The sequence below is a fragment of the Eretmochelys imbricata genome, chromosome 1 (assembly GCF_965152235.1).
Source record: "Eretmochelys imbricata isolate rEreImb1 chromosome 1, rEreImb1.hap1, whole genome shotgun sequence".
NCBI lineage: Eukaryota > Metazoa > Chordata > Testudines > Cheloniidae > Eretmochelys > Eretmochelys imbricata.
The window spans coordinates 216957227-216982470 of record NC_135572.1 but is presented as its reverse complement, the minus strand read 5'-3'; the positions used below and the strand labels follow the sequence as shown (position 1 = coordinate 216982470).

Below are 25244 nucleotides of genomic sequence, written 5' to 3'. Positions count from 1 at the left end.
TGACCAGTAAGACTGTAGGTATGACTTTCTTTGTCCAGTTGTTCCATTGCTCCAGATATATCAAGGTCAACACCTTGGAGTCTCTTGCTTACAACATTTATTTCAAACGGTATGTCATGCTACAGCACTAAGCGACACAGAAATTTGGAGTGATGTATGTTTCTGGTGATTCCATTTCCCTCTGCCACTGTTCTTCCACGAACAGTTCCTGTCATAGCATTATCCTCCATAATGGCAACTATGGCCTCATCTATCTTCCTAATTTGGTGTTTAATAGGCTTTATCGCCTCCACTCGACTTTCCCATCATGTGGCACTCAGTGGTTTCAGTTTCAGAGAGGATGTTCCCAGATGTTGCTTCAAAATTTGCCATCGATGAGTTGATGCAGAGGAAAATACATAGATGCTTTGAATTACATTAAAAAATTCAGCAGCCTCACTAGAAGCTGATGCTGCATCACTGACCACCAAGTTCAATGAATGAGAACTCCATGTGACAAAAAAAGCTCGAGGGTTTAACTCTTGGATCCGTGTCTGCACTCCTCTGTTCTTTCCTCTCATGTTGGTACCATTATCGTAGCCCTGACCTCTCATGTCAGCTCTCGCAATTCCCGTATCTTCCAGCTTTTTAAGAATCACATTTGTCATACCAGCTCCTATAGTATCATCAATGTCATTAAATTCTAGAAAATGCTCTCTGATGTTAGGGGCTTATTCCTTCACCCATTTACTTCCCTGGTCCTTCTCGCATGAACAGAGAGCAACAATACCTGAAGTCCAAAGGTGCAAACAATTTTATGTTTATTGGGGTGAACTTCCAGCAAGCATGATTCCAGTTTCCTTCCTTAGTATCCTCCTTCCCAGCTCTGACACTACAGAGCCTTACACCTGTGTCCCTGTTCCCATTCCTGCCCTTAGCCAAACATAATTCCAATTTCCTTACCCCAATTCCCTGTTCCCATTTCCCCTTTTAGCAAAACATGATTCCAATTTCCTTACCCCCATTCCCTGTTCCCATTTCCCCTTTTAGCAAAACATGATTCCAATTTCCTTACCCCCATTCCCTGTTCCCATCTCCCCCACACACACCCACCCATACTCCCACCCCCTCACTTCCTGATTGACTGCCGACTATATAGTAAAACTTGAGTTCTGCTTAGCTATACTTTAACCAATCATTTTCCTGAAATTTAACTAACCAATCCTAACATATTGTAACATGATTATGTAACCAATTATATCCCACCACCTTAATTAGTTTACACCCAGCAAAATTAATTATATAGCAGACAGGAACAATCACAGAACCAGACAGAGATTATACAGACAAACAATGGCAAAGTGGGAACTTTAATGACAAAACAATACAGAAGTGAGGATTTCACATCCCAGCTATTGATAAGTGAGTTCTTGCCAGACAGGATGCTATCAAACTAAGTTTCCTTTTACATCTTCTAGGCACTTCCCTTTCTCTGGAGGTGACAGGCAGTATCAGGACAGGATTGTACTCCTAACAGCCCAATAGCACCTTCTTTCAATGTGACTAGTTTGGAATGTGAGGATGTGACCGGTCGCTTCCCAGCTTATGGCTGCCTCTGCTGCTTAGCCAAAGGCCTTAGCTTAAGAACAGGGCCTCAGACTGTCACAGTAAGAGAAGGCTCTTACACCGGCAGACAGTGATTTTGATTCTTTCTTTTATACCTCTATAACTAGCTAAGTGATAAGAATACACCTAAATTCTTAGAGTACAGGCCTTTACCGACAGGCCTGAATATCTATATCCTAACATCTGTCAGTCACCATTGCAGGGACATTTTCACTAGGTTCTGTTGTTGTTACAAAACACACTGTTAAAGTCATTTGTTCCGTATGGCTGTCGTCAGGTATGCAGTCCAGAATAACAGAGTAATATCATGCTGACTTCAGATCTGCCACAATCTTCTGTTTGACTTTTGTTGCCAGTCACTGTATGATCTCATTTGGAATTGTTTTTCCAAGGTAGTGCTGCGTGTACATTTCTTGGGTGGTGACTCTTCTTAGATGCTCCTGGAGTACAGCATCAGACTCAGCCATCAGCTCCACAATTTTAAGGAAGTTCCCATTGTTTGGCACATACAGCTGATCTGAAGTGCCACCCAGTGCTAGGTTTTGGGTAGCAAGCATTCTCACAATGGCAATGAACCTTTTCAGAACATTTTGCCAGTAAAGAGACTCTGATGCAATCTTCTCTTGATGCTGATCATCTATGGTGGCCTTTAACCTTAGTTTCATCTCAAGCTCTTTCCACCTATGGAATACTCTCTGGTGATTTGCTGCCTTCTCATGACATGCCAGATTTCTAGCCAGATTTTTCCAGTCCTTTGTTCCTGTAGAACCCAATGTGGCTGGAACATTAGACTGGAAGAGTTTGCAACAAAAACAGCATGCAGCATTCTGGGTTTTTGAGTACATAAGCCATGGCCTCTCCACTTTGTCACCATTGGGGATTTCATGCCAGTAATGTGTTGGATGGAAACTTCTGTCTTCATTGTCTTTGGGGGACATGAAGTTTTTCACTTGCTATGGCCCATACAGTACAAGGAAGTCCCTCAGGCTACTGCTCAAGTGGGTCCACAGTCCTGGATCATCTAGACTTAAGGAACTCCATGTCTAGTTGGCAGCCGGTGTCAAGTGGAGTGCCCCAGGGGTCGGTCCTGGGGCCGGTTTTGTTCAATATCTTCATGAATGATCTGGAGGATGGTGTGGATTGCACTCTCAGCAAATTTGCGGATGATACTAAACTGGGAGGAGTGGTAGATACGCTGGAGGGCAGGGATAGGATACAGAGGGACCTAGACAAATTGGAGGATTGGGCCAAAAGAAATCTGATGAGGTTCAATAAGGATAAGTGCAGGGTCCTGCACTTAGGACGGAAAAACCCAATGCACAGCTACAGACTAGGGACTGAATGGCTTAGCAGCAGTTCTGCGGAAAAGGACCTAGGGGTGACAGTGGACAAGAAGCTGGATATGAGTCAGCAGTGTGCCCTTGTTGCCAAGAAGGCCAATGGCATTTTGGGATGTATAAGTAGGGGCATAGCGAGCAGATCGAGGGACGTGATCGTCCCCCTCTATTCTACATTGCTGATGCCTCATCTGGAGTACTGTGTCCAGTTTTGGGCCCCACACTACAAGAAGGATGTGGATAAATTGGAGAGAGTCCAGCGAAGGCAACAAAAATGATTAGGGGTCTGGAACACATGACTTATGAGGAGAGGCTGAGGGAACTGGGATTGTCTAGTCTGCAGAAGAGAAGAATGAGGGGGGATTTGATAGCTGCTTTCAACTACCTGAGAGGTAGTTCCAGAGAGGATGGTTCTAGACTATTCTCAGTGGTAGAAGAGGACAGGACAAGGAGTAATGGTCTCAAGTTGCAGTGGGGGAGGTTTAGGTTGGATATTAGGAAAATATCACTAGGAGGGTGGTGAAACACTGGAATGCATTACCTAGGGAGGTGGTGGAATCTCCTTCCTTAGAAGTTTTTAAGGTCAGGCTTGACAAAGCCCTGGCTGGGATGATTTAATTGGGGATTGGTCCTGCTTTTGAGCAGGGGGTTGGACTAGATGACCTCCTGAGGTCCCTTCCAACCCTGATATTCTATGATTCTGTGATTCTTCTGACAGTGGCCAATGCCAGGTGCTTCAGAGGGAATGAACAGAACAGGGAATCATCGAGTGATCCATCCCCTGTTGTCCACTCCCAGCTTCTGGTGAACAGAGGCTAGGGACACTCAGAGCATGGTGTTGCATCCCTGCCCATCCTGTCACAAATCTGGCATTCTGGAGCAAAGTCACAAAAACATAGTCCAACAAACAAATGCTCTGGCCGCTGCTGTTCATCGTGCCACCATTCACTCCACCGCTCTGTCCCCAATGGCCTGGCACTGTCACCTTCTGCTGTCACCTGCCACTGTGACCTCTGTGAGTCGGTCTCTCAAGGTTCCACCCAGCTCTCAGTGATTTCAACTCTCAGTGGGGGAACCTCACTTCTAGTGAAGGCTGGGTTGTCTATTCCACAGAAACACTGTCCTACAGCAGATCTAAGCACTCAGACCTGATTATCAGTGATTTCAGCTCAAGTGGTCACTTAACAAACCAAAAGACTCCCTATGGAGCCTAATCAGCTCTAACTCTAAACAGGAGAGAGGGGCAGGTCAGATATTGCCTGTGACTTTTAGGCAGAGCCCACACCACCAAGCAAAACACCTCTCTCTCTTCACTAGAATATGGCATCCAAACCTCCTGTGTAGGGAGTGCAGTTCAGCTGAGGGTGACCTGTGCTTAATTTGTAACAACACAGGTGCTGGGGCTCAAGCAAGTTTTTTACTTTCATAACTGATGTGACAAGCCCAGAGGTCCCAGGGCTATGAACTGCCACACCCACAGGTGCTGGGGCTCAGCTCTGGCAAGCCCTAACACAAATTAAGCACTGAGGGAGACACCCCCTCCCGAATTCAGGCAGGCTAAGTACAGTTCTGCCACCCTTTACTCGTACAATAAGGATAACATTTCATGACTCCCACTTTCAATACTAAAGTGATTTGTAACCCAACACCAGCCAAAATCGATCACTTGAGCAGCACAGTTGTGTTTGCTGGATACCTAGGCAGAGTAAGTGTGTTCATGTATATACAGTCTGCTCCTGAAGCCTTTCCACCCACCACTGGCTCATCACTAGATGTCAGGGGAGAGCTCATTCAGACCTGGCTTACAAATCATAATTTGAAATGATTAGGTAGGCCAATATAGCGCAAACAAATTCACCAACATTGTCATAAATAACAGCTGTGTGAGGAAGGTAGTCCTTGTTCATACTTTTCAAACCCATTATGTTTTCTCAGGTAAAAATATTTTCTCATATACTGTGTATGCTTTTAAAGTGTATTAATGTTTCAATGTCAATTCAAATTTCCAACCCAGTAAATTGGCAACACTGCATATAACTGAGTGGGGGGAGAGGTGTTGGGAAAACTCAGGGGTGTGTGTGTGTGTGTAGGGAAATCCCTGGATACGGAAATGGGGGCAGGGGGAAGCGGGAGGCCAGCATGTATTGTCCCCCCAGCAGCAGCCCCAGCAGGGAGTGCGCTGCAGCAGCACAGGGGGGCACCAGAGCAGGCACAAGGGGCAGGAGCTGCTGCCAGAGTGGCCACAGCTCCCTTGCTCAGGCTGCCACAGCAGACAGCAGTAGCTGGGGATGCCCCATTAAGCCATCCCAACCCATTCCCCCGACCCTGGCACCAGCAGCCCAGGGACCACTGCAGGTGGGGGGAGAATGGCTTCAGTGCTTTGCCCCTCCCCTTCCCAAATATAGCCGTCAAACTATGCCTAGGCTCCTTTCTGTGCCATCTCTTCACCTTCTCCCCTGTGTCCCATGCCACCCCTTCTTCTCCGTACCACTTCCTGCTGTTTGCCCATGGCATCCCCTCCTTTCTCTGTGCTACCCACCCTGTAACCTCTTCTCTACTCCCAGGTCATTCCCATCTCCCTTCCCCTTTACCCCTCCACCTGCTATTCAGTCCGCTGTTCTCTGTGCCTTCCACCTACCATCCCCTTCCCCCTGTGCCGCTCTGCCCTCGTCGCCCCCTGGAGGCACTGTTCTCCCCGTTCCCCACCCCTTCCCGTTCCCTGCTTGCCTCTCCAGGGAAGAGCAGGGGGGTGCTACCGGGGGGAGGCCGCCCGCCCGCCCCCGAGAGCAGCTGCCTTTCCTGCGGGCGCCCGGGCACGAAAGTGAAAGGGGGGAACCGGATCGTTGCGGAAGCGCGATCACTCCGAGGCCGCGTCCCAGCGGGGATGGAGCCTGTCGGGGCCCAGAGGGAAGGAGAAGGGGGGATTCCTCCTCGGGCTGCGTCAGGAGCCTCTGGGGCCCTGCCCGGGGGCCGAGAGGAGAGAGAGCCGTTAACAAGCACAGCACCCCCGGGAACCCCGGAAGATCGCAGCTCGCAGGGCACTCGGTGGGCACCCGGCGCCGGCAGTGAGCCCCAGCCTCGCCGCGGGTCGGGAGAGCCGAGTCCTCGGTGTACTCCTGCCATCGGGAGCCCTTCGTTACCGACTAATGCAACTTTTTGGACCTGGAAGCTGTGCGGGGAGCCGTTCAGTCGGATGAAGGCAGCTGTGTCCGGTAAGAGCTTTTACTCCAGGAGACTGGAGCTGGTGCGATCTGAATTGTCCCCACTCCTCTCCGCTGCAGTTACGGGCCTAGACCATTTGGGGGGGAAGGGTGCCCACCTTTGGGGGTGGGGGGATTTTGGATGGGGGAAGAGAAGAGAAAAGGTCGTGTTCGGGGACGATGACCAAAGAATGGGGATTGTGTGGGAGGGAGAAAAGGGAGCGGGCTGGCGGTGGGACGATATTACAGGAGGAGGTTGTAATGTTTAATTACATTAACCCCGCCACATCCATCTCGGAAAGGGGCCACGCTGAACACCTCCATCGCGGGGGAAGTTGGGCGCCACATCCAGGTTGGGAAAGACTGCCGAAGTCCCAGATTTGAGTTCTGCGCGGTCCTAGCGAGATGCCCCGATCGGGTGCGGGTGGGGGCTGAGTTTGCTGCAAGCGCTAGTTGCACGCGAAGGACACAACACAATGGCTTTTTGCTCAGAGTGCGGGGCTGCGCCCACATTTTGACTTCGGAATGGACGCTCTCTCTCTCTCACAAAATCCAGTGGTGAGGCCCCTCACCCCAACAGTTGATTCGCTTTCAAGATGTGCAGCCAGGCCTCCTGCCCCAAATTCTGCCATTTGAACTGTGCAATATTATGGGTCTGTTTTTCAGGAACAAAGTATAAATCTTGTCAGCCAAGTGCATCTTAATACACTTGTAAATTCTGTGATCAAGAGAATGTGTTTTTATTTAACTGGAAAAACAAAACAATAGATTCCTCACTCTTTCACACCCTTTCAAGCATACCTCTTTATGCAGGGATTATCACAGGTGCACTAGGAAAACGTAAAGCCATTGCTTATTTAAAAGGATACTGCCAATTAAAAATCATACTTCTCTCTGAAAATGTTTCCTACTAACTACAAATAACATCAAAAATTATTGTAACTAAAAGAGATTAGAGAAAGAATATCCATTTACTTTCTATTTGCTAGCACATTGGCCCAGATCCTGAAAGGTATTTAGGTGCCTGACTCCCACTGAAATACCTTTGCGGGTCTGGGGTCTTGTGCTGAGTCAAACTCTCTACTGTCCCTGTACAGGAAGGCCAAAAAGTCAGAAGCGGTTAGTGGCTTTGAATGCCTCTGTCTGGGGCTGCCCCCTATGAAAGTTGCACTTCTCAAACTGGCCCCAAAATCTATGGGAAATGTGATTGCTGTTTGTTTCCTTGTTGTTTGTGTGGTTCTTTCATACAACAACAGGCGTGAAACAAAACTTTTTGAAACTAGAAAAATGTGATTATAAAACCACAGCAATTGGTAGGGGTATTCAGGAGCAGGTATAGAGCCTGAGGCTCCTTTTTAACGAACATATATATTCTAAATTGATTAGATTTCAAGTAGACATGCTCTTTTAAATCCAAGTCACTACTGTCCTTGGTTTGTCCTGGTATCCTTTGTATCCCTTTGCTCCTCTCATATAAGATTCTAACTCTTCTCTGTCTCCCACCCCATGCCCCCCAACCCCACACCCCCCCAACCCCACTCAAGTACCTCATCTTGTATTAGAATCATAGACTTTAAAGTCAGAAGGGACCATTCTGATCGTCTTAGTCTGACCTCCTGCACAATGCAGGCCACGGAATCTCACCCACCAACTCCTGTAACAAACCCCTAACTTATGTCTGAGCTACTGAAGTCCTCAAATCGTGGTTTAAAGAGTTCAAAGTGCAGAGAATCCTTCAGCAAGTGACCCATGCCCCATGCTGCAGAGGAAGGCAAAAATAACCTCTGCCAATTTGCCCTGGGGGAAAATTCCTTCCCAACCCCAAATATGGCAATCAGCTGAACCCTGAGCATGTGGGCAAGACTCACCAGCCAGACACCCAGGAAAGAATTCTCTGTAGTAACTCAGATCCCACCCCATCTAACATCCCATCTTGCTGCATTCATTAATATAACATGATTACAGGTATGTACATGTGGCTGACTGGTTGACTGTGTTGGGTGGATTTGCTAGGTAGACACAACTGGGCAGATTCTGATCTCACACAGGAGTTGTATATGCTTGAAAATTGACCCTGATTAAGATAGGGTGTGAATTTAAAGCACAGTAGCTGTTCCTGAATTACTCCATGTGTGGCCACTATTATTCCATAAGAAAAGTGCTTTCTTCATGTTTAGCATACATAATCCATGTGCAAATAGTAAGAGTGTCCACACGTGACATTAATCAGGAATACTGTAATTCTGTGTGTAGAAAAGCCCTGTTACACTGATGTAAAACTGGAGCAACCACTTCTTTGACTTCAGTGGAGTTGCTCAGGATTACATTGGTGTAACTGAGATTAGAAATTGTCCCAGTGTTGTCTGAGGACTCCTTTATCTGGATCTGTGGTGCACAGCCTAACTCCCAGCCAGTAGTCCTAAACCTGAAACACATGTTAAAGCCTTTAATGATCTTCACCTTTTCAGGATTTTTCTCAGGCCAGAAACTCATTGCTGGAACTGTTGCTGTTGGGATTTTGGTATTGGTCCTGGTAATTTTCCTGAGTAAGTATTTGTATTATTTTTTGCCATTTGAAGTACTGTACATTTCATCTAACTATCATGCTCTAGGACTTCAGTTGTCAAATGCAATAATACTTGTATCCAACAATACTGGAAATGCTGGGGCCTAAAGCCAGAACTCCCATTGATTCATTTTATTATGTCAGGCATCTTTACAGCAATGTGATGCTGCTATTGAGGCGGAATAACTTCAATATAGAATCTTAAAAAATGATGAAGTCTGCTATTCCAAAACTGTTTAATTCCCCCCCACAAATTAATAAAATCCAGAGGATTTAGCAATAAAATTACCTTTTTATTCTTAACTCGACCTTTTGTGCCCCTTTCCCACAAACATTCTGTGGGGTCATTTGCTATTTTTCTATGTTTTATTTTTTCGTATTGTTCATTAAACATTTGTTAAGGGTGAAATGCAGCCCTGTGTACCCTAACGGAGCTGTCAGAAATTTTCTGACGAAAATAAGTTTAGCTTCAGGACATAACTTCTTTCAAAATGGAAAGAATTTTTCCAGAAAAGGATTCCCCTTTTTCAGCCAACTCTAGCCCCTAACTCATTGGAGACCAGAAAGGATCCCATTTTCCTACTCCACACCAACCTGCCATTGGATCGGGGCGGACAATAATTTTTGCGGGGGGGCCACTCCACGAATTTTGGTAAGTTGTACCAGGCCGCACATTCCTACTATAGTAAAGGAGGGTGTGCGGGGTCTGGGAAGGAGTTTGGGTGCAGGAGTGAGCTCTGGGCTGGTGCAGAGTGTTGGGGTGCAGGAGATGGTGAGGGGTGTGGGCTCTGGGAGGGAGTTTGGTGCAGGAGGGGGCTCTGGGCTGGAGCAGGGGATTGGGGTACAGGAGGGAGTGCAGGGTCTGGGAGGGAGTTTGGGGGCAGGACGGGGTTCTGACCTGAGGCAGGGGTTGGGATACAGGAGGGGGTGTGAGGTGCAGGCTTTAGCTGGGAGGCACTTACCACAGGCGGCTCCCGGCCATCAGCGCAGCAGGGCTCAGGCAGGCTGCCTGCATGCCGTGGCCCCACACCGCTCCCGCAAGCAAATGCGGCTGGCTGCTGCTGGCACGTTTCTGCATGCCCCCTGAGGGGAGTGGGGGTCAGCAGGTCTCCGTGTGCTGCCCGCTCCTGCAAGTACCGCCTCCGGATTGGAGAGGGCAAGTGTATTGCCTAATAATCAAGGTTTTTTTCTCCTTTATCAAGTTTTGTTACTGAAAACTTTCACAATAGCCCGGGGAGGGGGGGGGGGGGGAGAACTCGTGAAGGAGCAGGCTGCTAGGAGTAGGTATGGAATGGTCATAGGATGACCTGCCAAGGAGTTGCCATGTAGAATGAGGACAGAGGATGGTTGGATGTTTAGAGAGGGTGGTGGATGGAGAGGTTGAATGGTGAGTGAGGATGGGGTTGGGAGTTTGAATATAGGGGCACTCTACCCTGGAAGAGGATTTAAGTGAGTTAAGGGAGTTTTATACATGTTGTCAAACACGTTTTGTAACAAGATGTGCATAACTCCAGGTGAACCCTCTGTAGACAAAGTTCTATGAGTATGAAAGTACTTACAGTAGTATAGTTAATGCTTGTTTCCCTGCCCAGCATAAGCTATACTGGCATAAGCACTGTCATACTGATATAACTGCATCTGCACTAAGGCTTTTACTGGCATAGCTATATTGGTAAAAATCATACCCCTAGCTGATGTATCTCTGCTGGTAAAATTTTAAGTGTACATGACCTTATTTTCTGCAACCCTCTGTCATGGAGTCACCAGGGCAATGCTCTGGAACTATGCCGTATAAAGCCAGTCAGGACTCTGGGGTAGCATGCCTACTTTCTCTGAGCATACTGTCACCAGGGCAAGAAGCTTACACAGCTTCGACCTTCCTGGATCTGACCTTGGAGCTTTCAGCATCCCCTTCCAAACCGTGCGCTTCCCGCAGTGAGTCCACCTGGATGGGGCTCTTGGGGAAGCCAGGGGGCCCTGCACCCCAACACAGCAGTCAGCATGTAGAGCAAAAGGGTTTATTAGTCGACAGGAACACAGCATAGAACAGAGTTTGGTAGCACAGAAATCAGTGACTTCCAGCCAAGTCCATCTTGGGAGGTCCTGGGCCAGATGCCCTGGACTCCCCCTCTTCCAGTCCCCCCAAGCAGACTGCCAGCTTCCAGCGACCTGACCTCAGGCACCCCCATTTCTCCTTCTCCTTGTCTTTGTCCTGCTTCCCAGGCAAAGTCACCTAGTCATCACCTGGTTGCATCCCCCTCCTGGGTCTCAGGTTATGAAGAGCACCAAGCATCGCCTACATACAGGCAGCTGGAGCAGCCTCACCTGCCCCCTGAGGGTCTTAGCCAAAGTCACGCACCCTTATTCCCACTACCTAGGCATTGGTGCAGCACACAGGGAAACTGAGGCACACACAGTATTCATGCAAAACAGTAAAACTCACATAGACTCACACATACAATGTAACAAGGGAGAATCCCCACTTCATCACACCCTCCTCTGGCCATCCTCCAATTTTCCCATCTATTGTTGTAGCTCTTTTTTCATGGCTGCCATTGGTTAATAAGCTTTTGGGGTCAGTAATACATCTGTCTACATGTCAGTACAGTGCTGTGAGATATTTTGGGAGTTACTCTGACATAAATAATAATTCACCATGGGGTGAAATTCACCCTGGTGAGGATCCCTTGTGCAAAGCCCCTGACACCATTTATGCCCCCGATGAGGTTGTGCAGATGGAAGCAGATTCTATATTCTCTGTGCATTGCAGAAAGGGATTTCACACCAGTCCTACGTAGGCCAATGCAGAAGGTGGTATTTGGGGCAGGCTGGGAGAATGGCTACATGACTGACAATTATGCAGATCCAATGATCTAACACAACACAAAAATGGTGAGGAGAAGCTGGAGCAGCAGGAGGTTCTGGCCACAGGGACTGGGACATATATTCACTCCCCACAAGCTCCTCCTCCTCTCCACAGTACTTCACATGTGTAAAGCCCAATTATTTTGACATGAGGTGAGTGAAGTGGCCCAAAAAGAAGATAAGAGCTTGTTACTACTATCAGCTAAAGTATAGCTCAAGTGGTAGAGAACTTCTGGTGCCTTTGGTGATGAAGGTGCTCGTGATTCAGGATGTGCATTGGTACTCATGGAGGATGAGACGGTCACTGAGATCCTGGGCATGTCACTGAGGGCACAATCCTGCATGGTGCTGAGCTCCCTCAACTGCTGAGACCGATGGGAGTTCTGCATGCAGAAGGGCTTGCAGGATTAGGTGCATTATTATTCTTTATTTAGTTTGTTTTTTCCTCTGACATTCACTGTGAATCTTGCTTCAGAAGGGCTAAACTTGGCTGGATTAATCTGCCCCAGAGAACCTGAACTGGGAGATTTTATCAGAAAGAACTATGACACATTTTTCCCCTTTTTATTTGTATGTCTTTTCTCCTATAAAGAACCTCCCATCTCCCTGCCCTCTGAGCCATGCCCTGAGGACTGGCTGTACTTCAAAAAGAAATGTTATTACCTCTCAGAGGAGGAGAAGGACTGGGACTCCAGTCAGAGCTTCTGTTCCCTTTATGAAGCTTCACTTGCTGTGATTGAAAACCATCAAGAAATGGTAAGGGAATAAAAACAAAATTCATTTAGTCTCTTCCCTTAGCTCCTGTAATGTCCCCACTTTCTCATTCAACATTTGTCCTTTTAAATCTTTGTAAAATAAAAAATTATGTTAGTCAGATAGTGAAAGATGCCAGATTGTCAGTCCAGGAAACCAAGGGCCTTTATTTAACACCAGCAGAGGCAGCAGCAATGCACACATTGCCCTGATGGCTGGATTTGAACTTGCAAATTATAGGTGAAATTATTAATCTCCTGACCCTTCCTGTCCCTTCCTCCCTCCAGTGCATGTCCAAGCTCACAGGACACAGAGATGAATGGATCTGTGGTAAAGAAATCAGATCCTGTAAAACACGGTTCAGTGAAATGGAGGTCACCTTCCAGTATCATCTACTTGCAAATCTGATGTCTTCCTTTAAATATGGGGGAGAAAGAAACCCCCAGAAAAGGTTGGGCCCATACAAACAACATCTATCATGAGTCATATTAATTTTATTACTTGAGAATGACAAATTATAGACTAGATAACTGCTTCCCACCTAGAAGACAATCCCAGAGTCCACATATGTGAAAGACTCCTTGGCTTTGAGGCTGCAGAATTCCCACCAAATTTAAGTGCAGATGAGGGAAGACAGACTGCCTCTCCATGTAGTAATGACAGGTTTCAGAGTAGCAGCCGTGTTAGGAGACCTACAGGTCGCAATTCTTCAACAAAAAAACTTCAAAACCAGACTCCAACAAGAGACTGCTGAATTGGAATTAATTTGCAAACTGGATACAATTAATTTAGGCTTGAATAAAGACTGGGAGTGGATGGGTCAATACACAAAGTAAAACTATTTCCCCATGTTTATCCCCTCCCCTCACTGTTCCTCACACGTTCTTGTCAACTGCTGGGAATGGCCCACCTTGATTATCACTATAAAAGGTTGTTTGTTTTTTTCTCCTGCTGGTAATAGCACACCTTACCTGATCACTCTCGTTACAGTGTGTATGGTAACACCCATTGTTTCATGTTCTCTGTGTACTGTCCCACTGTATTTTCTACTGCATACATCTGATGAACTGAGCTGTAGCTCACAAAAGCTTATGCTCAAATAAATGTGTTAGTCTCTAAGTTGCCACAAGTACTCCTTTCCATGTAATAAGTGGGAGACATGGTTTTCCAACATCATAGAGGTCCTAAGATTAATGAGGAAAACCTGGAGATATGAGACCATTCTGAGAAGGCCAGGCACCAAGATGGAGGTCACTACATCCACACAACTTCCTGGCCCCACAACCTTTGGCCTCAGTGGCTTAGCTGTCATGGTTTCTCTATATATACTAGGTCAATCGTCTTACTGAAGAAGTTTGATACCATGGAGTGGGATTCCATCTTATTGATATAGCCAGTAGGGAAATCAAAATGAGTTTGAAGGGGGACAGTGCTGTGAAGGACAGTTCTTCAATATCCTTTCCACACCTAGTCATCTCCCTGAAACCATGTAATAACATAGGAATAATATTTCTGTGGAGGGGCTTTCATGGTCTCAGACAGATGAGTGATGATGCCTCATTAGTTTAACCCACTTCCTTCTAACAGAATTTTGGCAACAGGAGTGGTGTTTTTGCTCCTCTGTCAATATATTTATATCATGGCCATACCTGTGGTATCTGACCACCTTAAAAGAATGTAAGACAGCCATCAGAATCTTAAAACAATGAGCCCAATTCATTCCTTGGGTTGCAGGCACTAGTGGGAGAAAATTTCCTTAGATTAAAGGGGGTGCTTTTGCAGAGCTATGGGTATGGACTACAATATCAGGAGAGTACTCTAGTTGTGGTCTCTGTTCTTTACCACTCCAGTCTCTAAATTCTGTAAATTTTTGTTTCTCCCTTCCTATCTCTCCCTTCTCCCTCTGGAAAGCAGTGAATGATGTGGAATGATTACACTGCTGTTTCTTGTGGTTCCTTGCCTCCAGGTATTATCTGTTCTCCTTGACACACACTTAGGTCAAAGTGTTAAACATGGGTTCTTAAAATTAGGCAACTAATTCCATATCGCACTGGGAGCAGTGGATCTTCAGGTCACTTTTATTTAATGCCTAAATATGGATGTAGTTGCCTAATTTTAAATAACCCAGATTTGAACATTTTGGTCTTCATCCCTATTAGAGATACACACCAACTATGCCAAGGTGGGACTAGATTCCTTGACTGTAGATCCCTTGACTGTAGATCATCCCTTGGTGTAGATCGGGACTGATCTACTTTGGCCTTCCTTGGATTCTAACTCACTGTTTTGTCATTTGCACGGACATATCTTCATTCCTTCCTGTTGTTGTCCAACCACACTGGGTTAATCAACACTAGTGACATTGCTGCATCATTACTTATTATTAGATGAGAACTTGAACCTGTGTATTCTGAGTAATATACTGAACAGGTAACATACTGTACTCTTATGGAAAGTTTGGTTTCTGATAGACCAGGGGTGGACAAACTACGGCCTGCGGGCTGGATCCAGCCCCTCAGGGCTTTGGATCCGGCCCATGGGATTGCCACACCCGTGGCGCTGTGCCGCTCCGGGAAGCGGCCACACCACGTCCGTGCAGCCCGTGGGGTGGGGGAGCAGAGAGCACCGCACGCTGCTCTTGCCTGTGGGTACCTCCCCCAAAACTCCCATTGGCCAGGAATGGATTACCACGGCCAATGGGAGCTTCGGGGGAGATACCCACAGGCGAGGGAAACATGCGGAGCCCTCTGCGCCCCTCTTCCACCCCACTCCCAGGGGCCGTGCAGGGATATGGTGCCTGCCACTTCCCGGAGTGGAGCAGCGCGGGGCCGGGGCAGGCAGGGAGTCTGCCCTGGCCCTGATGCGCGCTGCTGCCACCCCGGAGCTACTCTAGGTAAGCAGCACCGGGCCGGAGTCTGAACCCCTCCTGTACCCTAACTCCTTGCCTTGAGCCCCCTGCTGCATCCTGCACCCCTCCTGCACCCCAACTCCCTGCCCTGAGCCCCCTTCTGCGTCCCGCACCCCTCCTGCACCTCAACCCCCTGACCTGAGCCCCCTCCTGCACTCCACACCCCTCCTGCACCCTAACCCCCTTCCCTGAGCCCCTCATACACCCTGCACCCCTCCTTTGTCCCAACCCCTTGCCCTGAGCCTCTTCCTGCACACCGCACCCCCTCCCACTCCCCGCACTCCGCCCCTGCCCCCCAACCCCCTGCCCCAGCCCTGCAAGCAATTTCCCCACCCAGATGTGGCCCTTGGGCCAAAAAGTTTGCCCACCTCTGTGATAGACTGATATTTGAGCTTTCTGTCCTACTTTAATCACTGAATATGGTCAGAAAGCCAGAGTTTTATCTGATTTACTGATTTTATTGGTGATAACATAGTGACAGGGAAATAATTCAGTCCTGAAGTCAATTTACACTAATTTACATCAAGAATGAATTTAGTCTATGCTTTTTAATCTAATTTTATTTATTTGTATTGGAAAGGAATTCAGCAGTAACAATGCTCTATACCAGTGGTTCTCAACCAGAGATACATGTATCCCTGGGGGAATGGAGAGATCTTCCAGGGGGTACATCAACACATCTAGATATTTACCTAGTTTTACAACAGGCTACATAAAAAGCACGAGCGAAGTTAGTGCAAACAAAAATTTCATCTAGACAAAATGAAAAAGTAAGCAATTTTTCAGTAATAATGTGCTGTGACACCTTTGTATTTTTATGTCTGATATTGGAAGCAAGTAGTTTTTAAGTGAGGTGAAACTTGGGATATGCAAGACAAATCAGACTCCTGAAAGGAGTACAGTAGTCTGGAAAGGTTGAGAACCACTGCTCTATACCTATAAACTGATCACAGCTAGTCTATAAAAAAAAAAAAAAAAAAAAAAAGGAACATAGTAATTGCTACACTGGGTCAGACCAGTGATCCATCTCATCCATTATACTAGCTGCATCAGAAGAAAGTATAAGAAACCCTGGAGAAGGCAGTTACATAAATGTGCCCACAGTGAAAGTTTCTTCTTCATACCATTAGTTGGCGATTGGCTTTTGGTAGGAAGCACATCTGTTAAAGTTCAGGGTAACTGCACCTGTATTTCCCCTCAGCAATTCAGCAACGGCACCCACTTTTGGCTTCCAGCTGCCCAGCTGTTGCTTTCCTTCGTGGAGACCCCGTGTCTCACTCCCTTCTGACTGCGGTATTTCCAGGCTGCACAGTTCCCTGCCTTCACTGTGTATCTCCCAGCACAGATAGTCTGTCTGACCAGACCTGCTTGCATTCTCTTCAGAGACCGATAACAGAGTGATTACTATAGATACAAGTTACCACACAGCTCTTTCTAAGCAAGCCAACTTTACTCTTAAGGTAAAAAGCATTACAGGGAGAACATTAAAAACAGTGAAAGAACCTCCATGAATGCTAATAAGCTTACCAGGCATCACCCCACTCTAGAAGTTTCTTTGTGGTTACAAGCTTATCAAAGCTCCAGGTCAGAACAAGCACACAATCTTATGAGGTCTTAATAGCCAAGTCCTTCCAGTCCTCCCCTAAGGATTGGGGCCCTCCATAGACTAGGGCTCCTGTCATAGAATCATAGAATATTAGGGTTGGAAGAGACCTCAGGAGGTCATCTAGTCCAACCCTCTGCTCAAAGCAGGACCAACCCCAACTAAATCATCCCAGGCAGGGCTTTGTCAAGCCGGGCCTTAAAAATCTCTAAGGATGGAGATTCCACCACCTCCCTAGGTAACCCATTCCAGTGCTTCACCACCGTCCTAGTGAAATGGTGTTTCCTAATATCCAATCTAGACCTTCCCTACTGCAACTTGAGACCATTGCTTCTTGTTCTGTCATCTGCCACCACTGAGAACAGCCTAGCTCCATCCTCTTTGGAACCCCCTTCAGGTAGTTGAAGGCTGTTATCAAATGTCCATTTGCTGCATCAAAAATGAGGCCTAGAATCAGTTTAAATGCAGGCTTTTATCCAAAATTCTTTTCTTTGTCGTCTCTTCCCTGGAAAATACAATTGGAACTAACATATGCTTATCTCCCCGTGGGGCCTCAAAGGGTGATGAAGGAAGAAGTTGATTAGCATCCCCCTCCTATTAGAGAAGATACATACAATGCCCCAACAACATATACACAGTTACATTTTTAATATATTGTACACCAGAAGTATTAAGCCTTGTTCAATAAGGTCTAACTTAATTCAATAAACTTTATCTTAATTCCATAAGGTTTGTTCAGGATATTACAGGATATTGTCAGTCTGTTATAATATCCCTTCCAAATCTTTTAAATAAACCCCCTTACAGTCATAATCCTGAATATTCCTGCTAGCCATATAAATAGCTAATGATTTACTGAATCCTGCTCAACACTTGACCTCTGTGATAACTTGTGGCAATGAGTTCCACATGCTAACATGCTCATATTTCTGTTACCTTGTCCTCCCTTTCCTGCTACCTTCCACTGCTCTTTGTTTGTTTCACTCAGGTTAGGTTAGATTACACTGTGACTTAAACTAAGATTGTAAACTCTTCAAGGCAGTGATTCTTTTACCGTATGTCAGAACAGCATACAGTGGGGCGCTGACCTTGTTGGGACTGCTAAGTGTTTCTGCAGTGTAAACAATAAACAGCAATAACTTGCACTGGAGTAAACCACAAGTAACTTCACTAAAGTCATTGGAGTTACATGAGTGTAAGACAGATGTAAGTGCAGAATCAGGCCCATCACTTTCTGTGCAATAACAATGAGAACTCCTTGATAGAATGACTAATCATCCCTCCTGAGTGGGTACAGAAAAGTGCCCAGTGGGGAAATTCAAATTAATATAAACATTGTCTTGTTTAGCATTTCCTCACTAAGCGTATGCACATGCAAGACTCTTGGATTGGATTGCGCAAGCGAGAAGAAGGCTTCTACTGGGTCAGTGGCACTCCACTTACAACAGACCTGTAAGTTCCCTCTGAGTTTCTAATATATTGATGCTGATCAAGAATAAGGGAAGTAATTAAACAAATGCAGAGTTAGGGCTTGTCTACACATGACTTTTATACAAAACCAGTAAGTTTCAGTGCTTATGATGTAGAGAAAAGCTTGAAAATATGAGCCCTAACATTGCAACCCAGATGATAAATAAAAAGAACACAAAATGCATTACTTTTAAAAATCTCATTATTTTTGAATGCGTGGAGTTGGCAATAGACACTCCTGACAGTGGTATAGTTCCAAACTGCTCTGCTTTTTCCCTAGTACAAAAAGCACTCTTACAGAAAATGAACCAGGGAAATACATAAGATAAACAGGGTCTGTTAAGCCTGCAGAGAACAAAGAAATGCAGCAAAAATATAGAATGTGTTACTACTAGACACAGGAGAATATGAAGAGCTTTCATAAATATTCCTGAATAAAAAATATATTAAACGTATCAGTACGTTGGAAGTAAAACATCACTGGGATATTGTAATTATCCCAAAGACAAGTATTACGAACTCAGGAAACTGACTTCAACATAAAACAAATCTAAACATTTTGTCAAGTATCAGGGGGTAGCCATGTTAGTCTGTATCCACAAAAACAACAAGGAGTCCAGTGGCACCTTAAAGACTAACAGATTTATTTGGGCATAAGCTTTCGTGGGTAAAAAACCCACTTCTTCGGATGCATGGAGTGAAAATTACAGATGCAGGCATTATTATACCAACACATGAAGAGAAGGGAGTTACCTCACAAGTGGAGAACCAAACATTTTATGTATGGAAGTGCACAGTTAAGGCACCCAAACAACTTAAACTTTGCCTGTAGCTATGCCATGCAATAACCAAACATGATTAGTGCATAATAATGTTTGTGATTAGATGAAGCGGATTTATAAAGCTATATTAGGTTTTTCATGTTCCTCATGTTATCACTACAGGGCAGAGTTAGATTGTTTGGCTAGCTTACCTGGGTATTCCCCATATTTTAACGTTTGGATGTTTTGGAATTTTTGTTTAGGAATTTCCTTTTTAAAAAACCAAACAATCGTATACCCAAACACTAAATAATAAGCCCCCAAATAATATTACCATCTGATATTTGTATCTTAAATCATTTTATTTTTAACTAGGGCAGTCAGACAATTAAAAAAATGAATTGTGATTGATCGTGAGATTAAAAGAATAGTCATGATTAATCACAGTTTTAATTGCACGGTAAAACAACAATAGAATACCATTTATTTAAATATTTTTGGATGTTTTCTACATTTTCAAATATATTGATTCTTTTTCGAGTCCTGGCTCATGTCCGTTCCAATGTAGGTGTACGTGCACTGCATGCACCATCGCCAGAAGGTTTTTCCTCTCAGTGGTGTCCATTGGGTTGGCTCCAGCACCCACAGGAGTTGTGCCCTCATGGTGCTGTATATAGGAGCCTGCAGCCCCGCCATCCCCTCAGTTCCAGCTTTCTGCCTGTGACGGTTGCTGGAACTGCTCCTTCTTGCTCTGCAGGTACCCTCCCCAGTGGACTTTCTTGTACATTTTCCTGTAAATAATTATATAAAAGTTTGTAGTTAGTGTTTGCGGTAGTTAGTAGTTGGTAGCATAGAGTAGGACCCTGCTTCATGGGTTCTTTCCTGCTCCAGCATTGGGGCATGCCTCCGTCTCTGGGGTTTAAGCCATGCGAGGTTTGCCACAAGCCTCTGCCTATCAGTGATTTCCACTCCACTTTCCTCAAGTGTTTGGGTGAATCCCAGCTGCGTGATCGCAGAGGAATTTATATCAGCTTTAAGCCCTGGACTCAAAAGGAAGGGAACAGAGACTTAAGTTCCTCCTGATGGAGGCGGCTCTTCATCCCTCAGAGCCGGGTCACCCCGACTGGACACTGAGCACCCCTGCCTCTGTGAGGAGTGTGAGGCTTCTGTGAGGGACAGACACCGCAGCCCAATCTCTCTGGCACCGAGGAAGGACTCCTCATCAGCATCACATGACTCCCGGCATTGCCACAGTTTGCCAGTACAGAGGAGGTTGGTGCAGGAGCGTAGGCGGCACTGCTCCTGTTCCCCAGTACTGCACAAAAAGCAGTGCAAAACTGATGGGGGCACTCCCCTACCCCAAAGCCCACCAGTCATAAGGACTCTGGCAGAGTGAGACTTGCACAGGGCCACTCAGACTCAACAACTGCTACTGTGGCACTGTTGACCCCAACCCCAGGGAGGGAGCTGTCGCGTCCAGTGCCACTGGAGAGCCACAGGAGTGTAGGGCTGGCACTCCCGTGCATTGCTGAGGAGTTCCAGGCAACATGGGACCTGACGTCCCTCCCAGTACTTCCATCACCAACTAGACGCGAGCCGGCACCGGAAGCAAGGACAGTTTCGGTATCAAGACCCCAGGCGTTGTCAAAAGGAAAGCCGGCAATGATGCAACAGCCCATCCCGGCACCGCTTGCTGGTACCATCTAGCAGCCCTTTGGTCTCTGGGCAGTGAATCCTTGGCATCAGACTCACAAAGGAGCTGTCACTGGTTGGGCCAACTGTGCTGAATAAAGGACACAACTCAGGGATTCCTACCAATGGGCTGGCCAGCACAATGGCAGATGCTGGTGCAATGGCCATTTTGGACTCCTTGGGCTTTTCACCAGGCCCAAGGACCTCAGTCGAGGAAGTCATATTCAGTGGCATCAGAAAGTAGAGCCCCAGCACTGCCTCGTCCTCTAGTGGTACAGGGACATGACCAAGGCACCAAGCCTGGTACTGTGCCTCAGGGACTGGCACCACGGGACCCATCAGGAGTTCACAGGCAAGACCAAGTGCCGGTACTGGTTCTAGTATCCTCTACCTCCTCACCGGAGGAGGCGGTTGCAGGAACTTTAATGGTGCCCACACAAGATGACCACAAGTCGCAACAAGAACTGCTGAACAGGGTCACTCAAAACCTCGGGATCGAGGTGGAGGAAGTTTCAGAGACCTCCCATGCTCTGGTGGATATCTTGGCACCATTGGGTCCATCAAGGGTAGCTCTGCCTCTCAGTAGTGCCATTTTAGAACCGGTCAAGGCACTGTAGCAGACTCCAGCTTCATTGCAATCTATGGCAAAGAGGGTGGAGAGAAAATACTTAGTTTCACCAAAAGGATTTGAATATCTTTATAACCCACCTCCTCCTGGGTCCCTAGTAGTCTCAGCAGCAAACGAGCGAGACAAAGGCAACAGGGTCATACCCTGAAGGCTAAGGATGCCATAAAGCTGGACCATTTCGGCAGAAAGATCTGTGCCACAGGGGGGCTCCAGCTTTGCGTTGCGAATCAGCAATGCTCTGTAGCCAATATTATTTTAATATTTGGGGAGCAATGACAAAATTTAAATTGCCCCAGGTGTCCAGAGCAGAGTTCTCAGCTTTGGTCGAGGAGGGCAGGGTGGTAGCAAAGGCATCCCTGCAGGTGTCTCTGGCTGTAGCTGACTTAGCTGAGCAGACCATGGTGTTGGCGGTGGTTATGAGAAGGTCTTCTCGGTTGCAGACCTCAGGCCTCCCTCACGAGGGGCAGCAGACAATCCAAGCCCTGACTTCTGAAGGCACTGCACAGGTTTCTGAGCAAATGGATGCCAAACTGCAGAGCTTGAAGGACTCCAGGGCCATGCTGAAGTCTTTGGGACCGCACACCATGACCCTACTGAGAAAACATTTCAAGTTACAGCCATTGCCTCAGTTCTACAGGTCACAACTGAGACAAGACTATAGTCAAAGGCAGGGCAGGAATTACAAGAGGCGACCTCCTTCTAATTCTCTTCAATCCAGGGATCTGGGCCCACCAGGCAGTCATCTGGCACCAAGCAGGCATTTTGAGGGTGTACCCCTGGATGGCATCCTCCCCTATTTTTGTGGACTGGCTATCCCACTTCTATCGGGCGTGGGCCCATATCACCTCAGATAGCTGGGTGCTATGCACAATAGGACCAGGATACACTCCTGAATTAGTTCTTCCTCTCCCTCCTGCCCTATTTCCTCGTCTCTTTTCAGGGACCCTTTGTGACACGACACCCCATATTCTTCACAGAAATATTGTTATAATATGAATATGGCATAACTAAGATGTATTTTATGCAAGATGGGTCATGTGAGATATCATTGGAAAAGTTATGATTTACTGAATATGATTATCCTATTTGTATGCATGTACCATGTTTGTATCTAAAGTTAAGACTATGAACTATGTAACAATTACAACTGTGTTTGTACCTGGGGAAACACCCACCAGACAGAATGCAGTCAACCTGGATGGGCCATTAGGGAGAACAATAGGTCTTTGAAGATGCTAATCTCCCTCCTTCCTAAGAAGTTTCCTGGGATGCTGCTTTGGACACTGCAGGGTCAGGTGATAAAGTCACCTGGTACTGGACACCATCTTGAACTGCTAGTATTTTTCCCATTAGGAGGGGGTGCGGATCAAACTGGGAAACAAAGGATTCCTGCCATATATAAATCCTATTTCAGGCTGGGGAGTGAGTTAATCATGGTCAGTTCTTCACAGAATCCCCACCCAAAATGTCTGCTGGAAACACCTAAGACTGAACTGGGGAAAGAACTGGACCCAGGGTGGAAGGTGTCTGGCCTGTGAAAGGAATACCTGGAGATTTAAGGTGCAACCAGTACAGTTTACCCTCAAGAAACTCTGCAATCTGTTTAAAACAATATTTAGGGTGAGAAATTATTATTTGTAGCCAGCATTCTTTAGTGTATTAAGCTTAGTTTGCGTGTTTTGTCTTATTTACTCAGTAATCTGCTCTGATCTGTTTGCTATGCCTCATAATCACTTAAAATTTCCCTTTTGTAGTTAATACATTTGTTTTTTGTTTATTCTAAAACCCAGTTTCTGCAATTCATAACTGGGCAGGGGGGAAGCCCTGCATATCTTCTTCCACAGTGAGAGAGGCAGGGCCGGCTCCAGACACCAGCTTTCCAAGCAGGTGCTTGGGGCGGCATTCAGAATGAGGCGGCAGTCCATGTCCTGCGGCGGCAATTTGGTAGAGCCGCCACTGGAGAGAGGGGGCGATTTTCATGAGCTTACACTGTATAGATTTCTGAACAGCGCAAGACAATACAATTTTGGGTTTACACTCCAGAGGGGATGTGCACTTGAATGCTGGGCAATCCCCGAGCTGAGTCTTCCCACAGCAAACTGATTGCAGACTCTGTGTGATTCTACAGCTGGGTGTGTCCCTACCTGTGTGTGTGCTAGGGGAGGCTTGAGGGCCTGGCACAGCAGGACAGGGTGAGGGAGCCCAGGCTGCTGGAACGGGCGGGCTCAGAGGGACTCCAGTACATCAGGTGGCACCCCGAATCTGTGGGTCGGGGGTAACCCATCACACCGTTCTCACAAGCAACTTCTAATTCAAGAGCTGCGGACGCTCCTACAAGTGGAAGAAGCGGAGGAGGTCTCCAGAGTTATGGGACAGGGGTTTTTACTCCTGATATTTCCTAATCCCCATCGCCAACAGTGGCCTCAATCCCATTCTGGGCCTGCAAAACCTCAACGGATTCATGAAGAAGCTAAAGTTTTGCATGGTCTCCTTGGCCTCCATTATCCCCTCTCTCGATCCAGGAGACTGGTTTGCCACTCTCAACCTGAAGGACACATATTTTCACATCTCCATACTCCCGGACCACAGACAATTCCTGAGCTTTGTTGTGGGGCATGTGCACTATCAGTTCGCAGTATTATCATTTGGCCTGTCAGTGGCCCTGCAGGTCTTCACAAAGTGGATGGCAGTGGTTGCGACCTTCCTGAGAAACAGTACAGGTATATCCCTACCTCGATTACTGGCTGGTCAGAGGCCAGTCCAGAGCTCAGATGGAAGAGTAGATTCAATTAGTACTGTCAACCTTCCAGAGGCTAGCCCTCTTGTTCAACACGCAAAAGTTGAACCTCGCTTCATCCAAAAGATACAGTTCATAGGGGCTGTCCTCGGCTCAGTCCAGGCCAAAGCTTTCTTACCAGAAGCCAGGTTCCAGATGCGGAGCTCAATCACAGAGACCTCAGAAAATATCCCACCACCATTGTGAGGATCTGCCTGAAGCTCCTGGGGCACACTGTGTCGTGCATGTACACGGTAAAGCACATGAGGCTGCAACTCAGACCGCTTCAGGCCTGGCTAATGACCACGTACCAACTAGGCTGGGACTGCCTGGACAGAGTGGTCACACTTCCCCCTTCGGTGATCGACTCCCTCTTATAGTGGTTGGACCCAGGGGTGTTGTGCACAGGTGTTCTATTCAAGAGACCACAGCCATGAATGTCTCTAGTCACTGACGCTTCTGAGCTGGAATGGGGAGCTCACCTGGGGCCCTCAGGACTCAAGGCCTGTGGTCCCAGGAGGAGCTCTTGCTACACATCAATGTGAGAAAACTCAGAGTGGTGTGCTTGCCAAATGTTCCAGCCCTACCTGGAAGGCAAGTGTGTGTCAGTGCTTACAGACAACACAACATCGATATTCTATATAAAGAAAGGATAAAGCGCACTCCTCTCACCTATGCCAGGAAGTCGAGGCTTCCTACCTTCTGGGGCCCCAGAATGGGTTAGCAGATCATCTCAACAGGTCCTTTTCCAATCACAACTGGTCCATTTACCCAGATGTTGTGAGGGACATTTTCCAGAGATAGGGAGCTCCCTAGATAGACCTGTGTCATAAATATAAAGGGAAGGGTAAACACCTTTAAATCCCTCCTGGCCAGAAGAAAAACCCTTTCACCTGTAAAGGGTTAAGAAGCTAAGATACCTCGCTGGCACCTGACCAAAATGACCAATGAGGAGACAAGATACTTTCAAAGCTGGAGGGGGGGGGCGGGGAAACAAAGGATCCTCTCTCTCTGTGTGATGCTTTTGCCAGGACCAGAGCAGGAATGCAGGTCAGAACTCCTGTAAAGATTTAGTAAGCA

General features: G+C 46.8%; 1 protein-coding gene across 1 annotated transcript in view; it reads left to right on the top strand.

The window, feature by feature from the left end:
• Window positions 1-5679: 5679 nt before the first annotated feature.
• Window positions 5680-25244, top strand: part of LOC144267786 (uncharacterized) — a 49209-nt gene continuing 29644 nt past the window's right edge. The window contains exons 1-4 of the mRNA XM_077822121.1: window positions 5680-6154; window positions 8611-8688; window positions 12166-12329; window positions 18186-18289. Of these exons, the coding sequence (XP_077678247.1) occupies window positions 5827-6154; window positions 8611-8688; window positions 12166-12329; window positions 18186-18289 (674 nt within the window). The 5' untranslated portion in view covers window positions 5680-5826. The remainder of the gene's footprint in view (window positions 6155-8610; window positions 8689-12165; window positions 12330-18185; window positions 18290-25244) is intronic.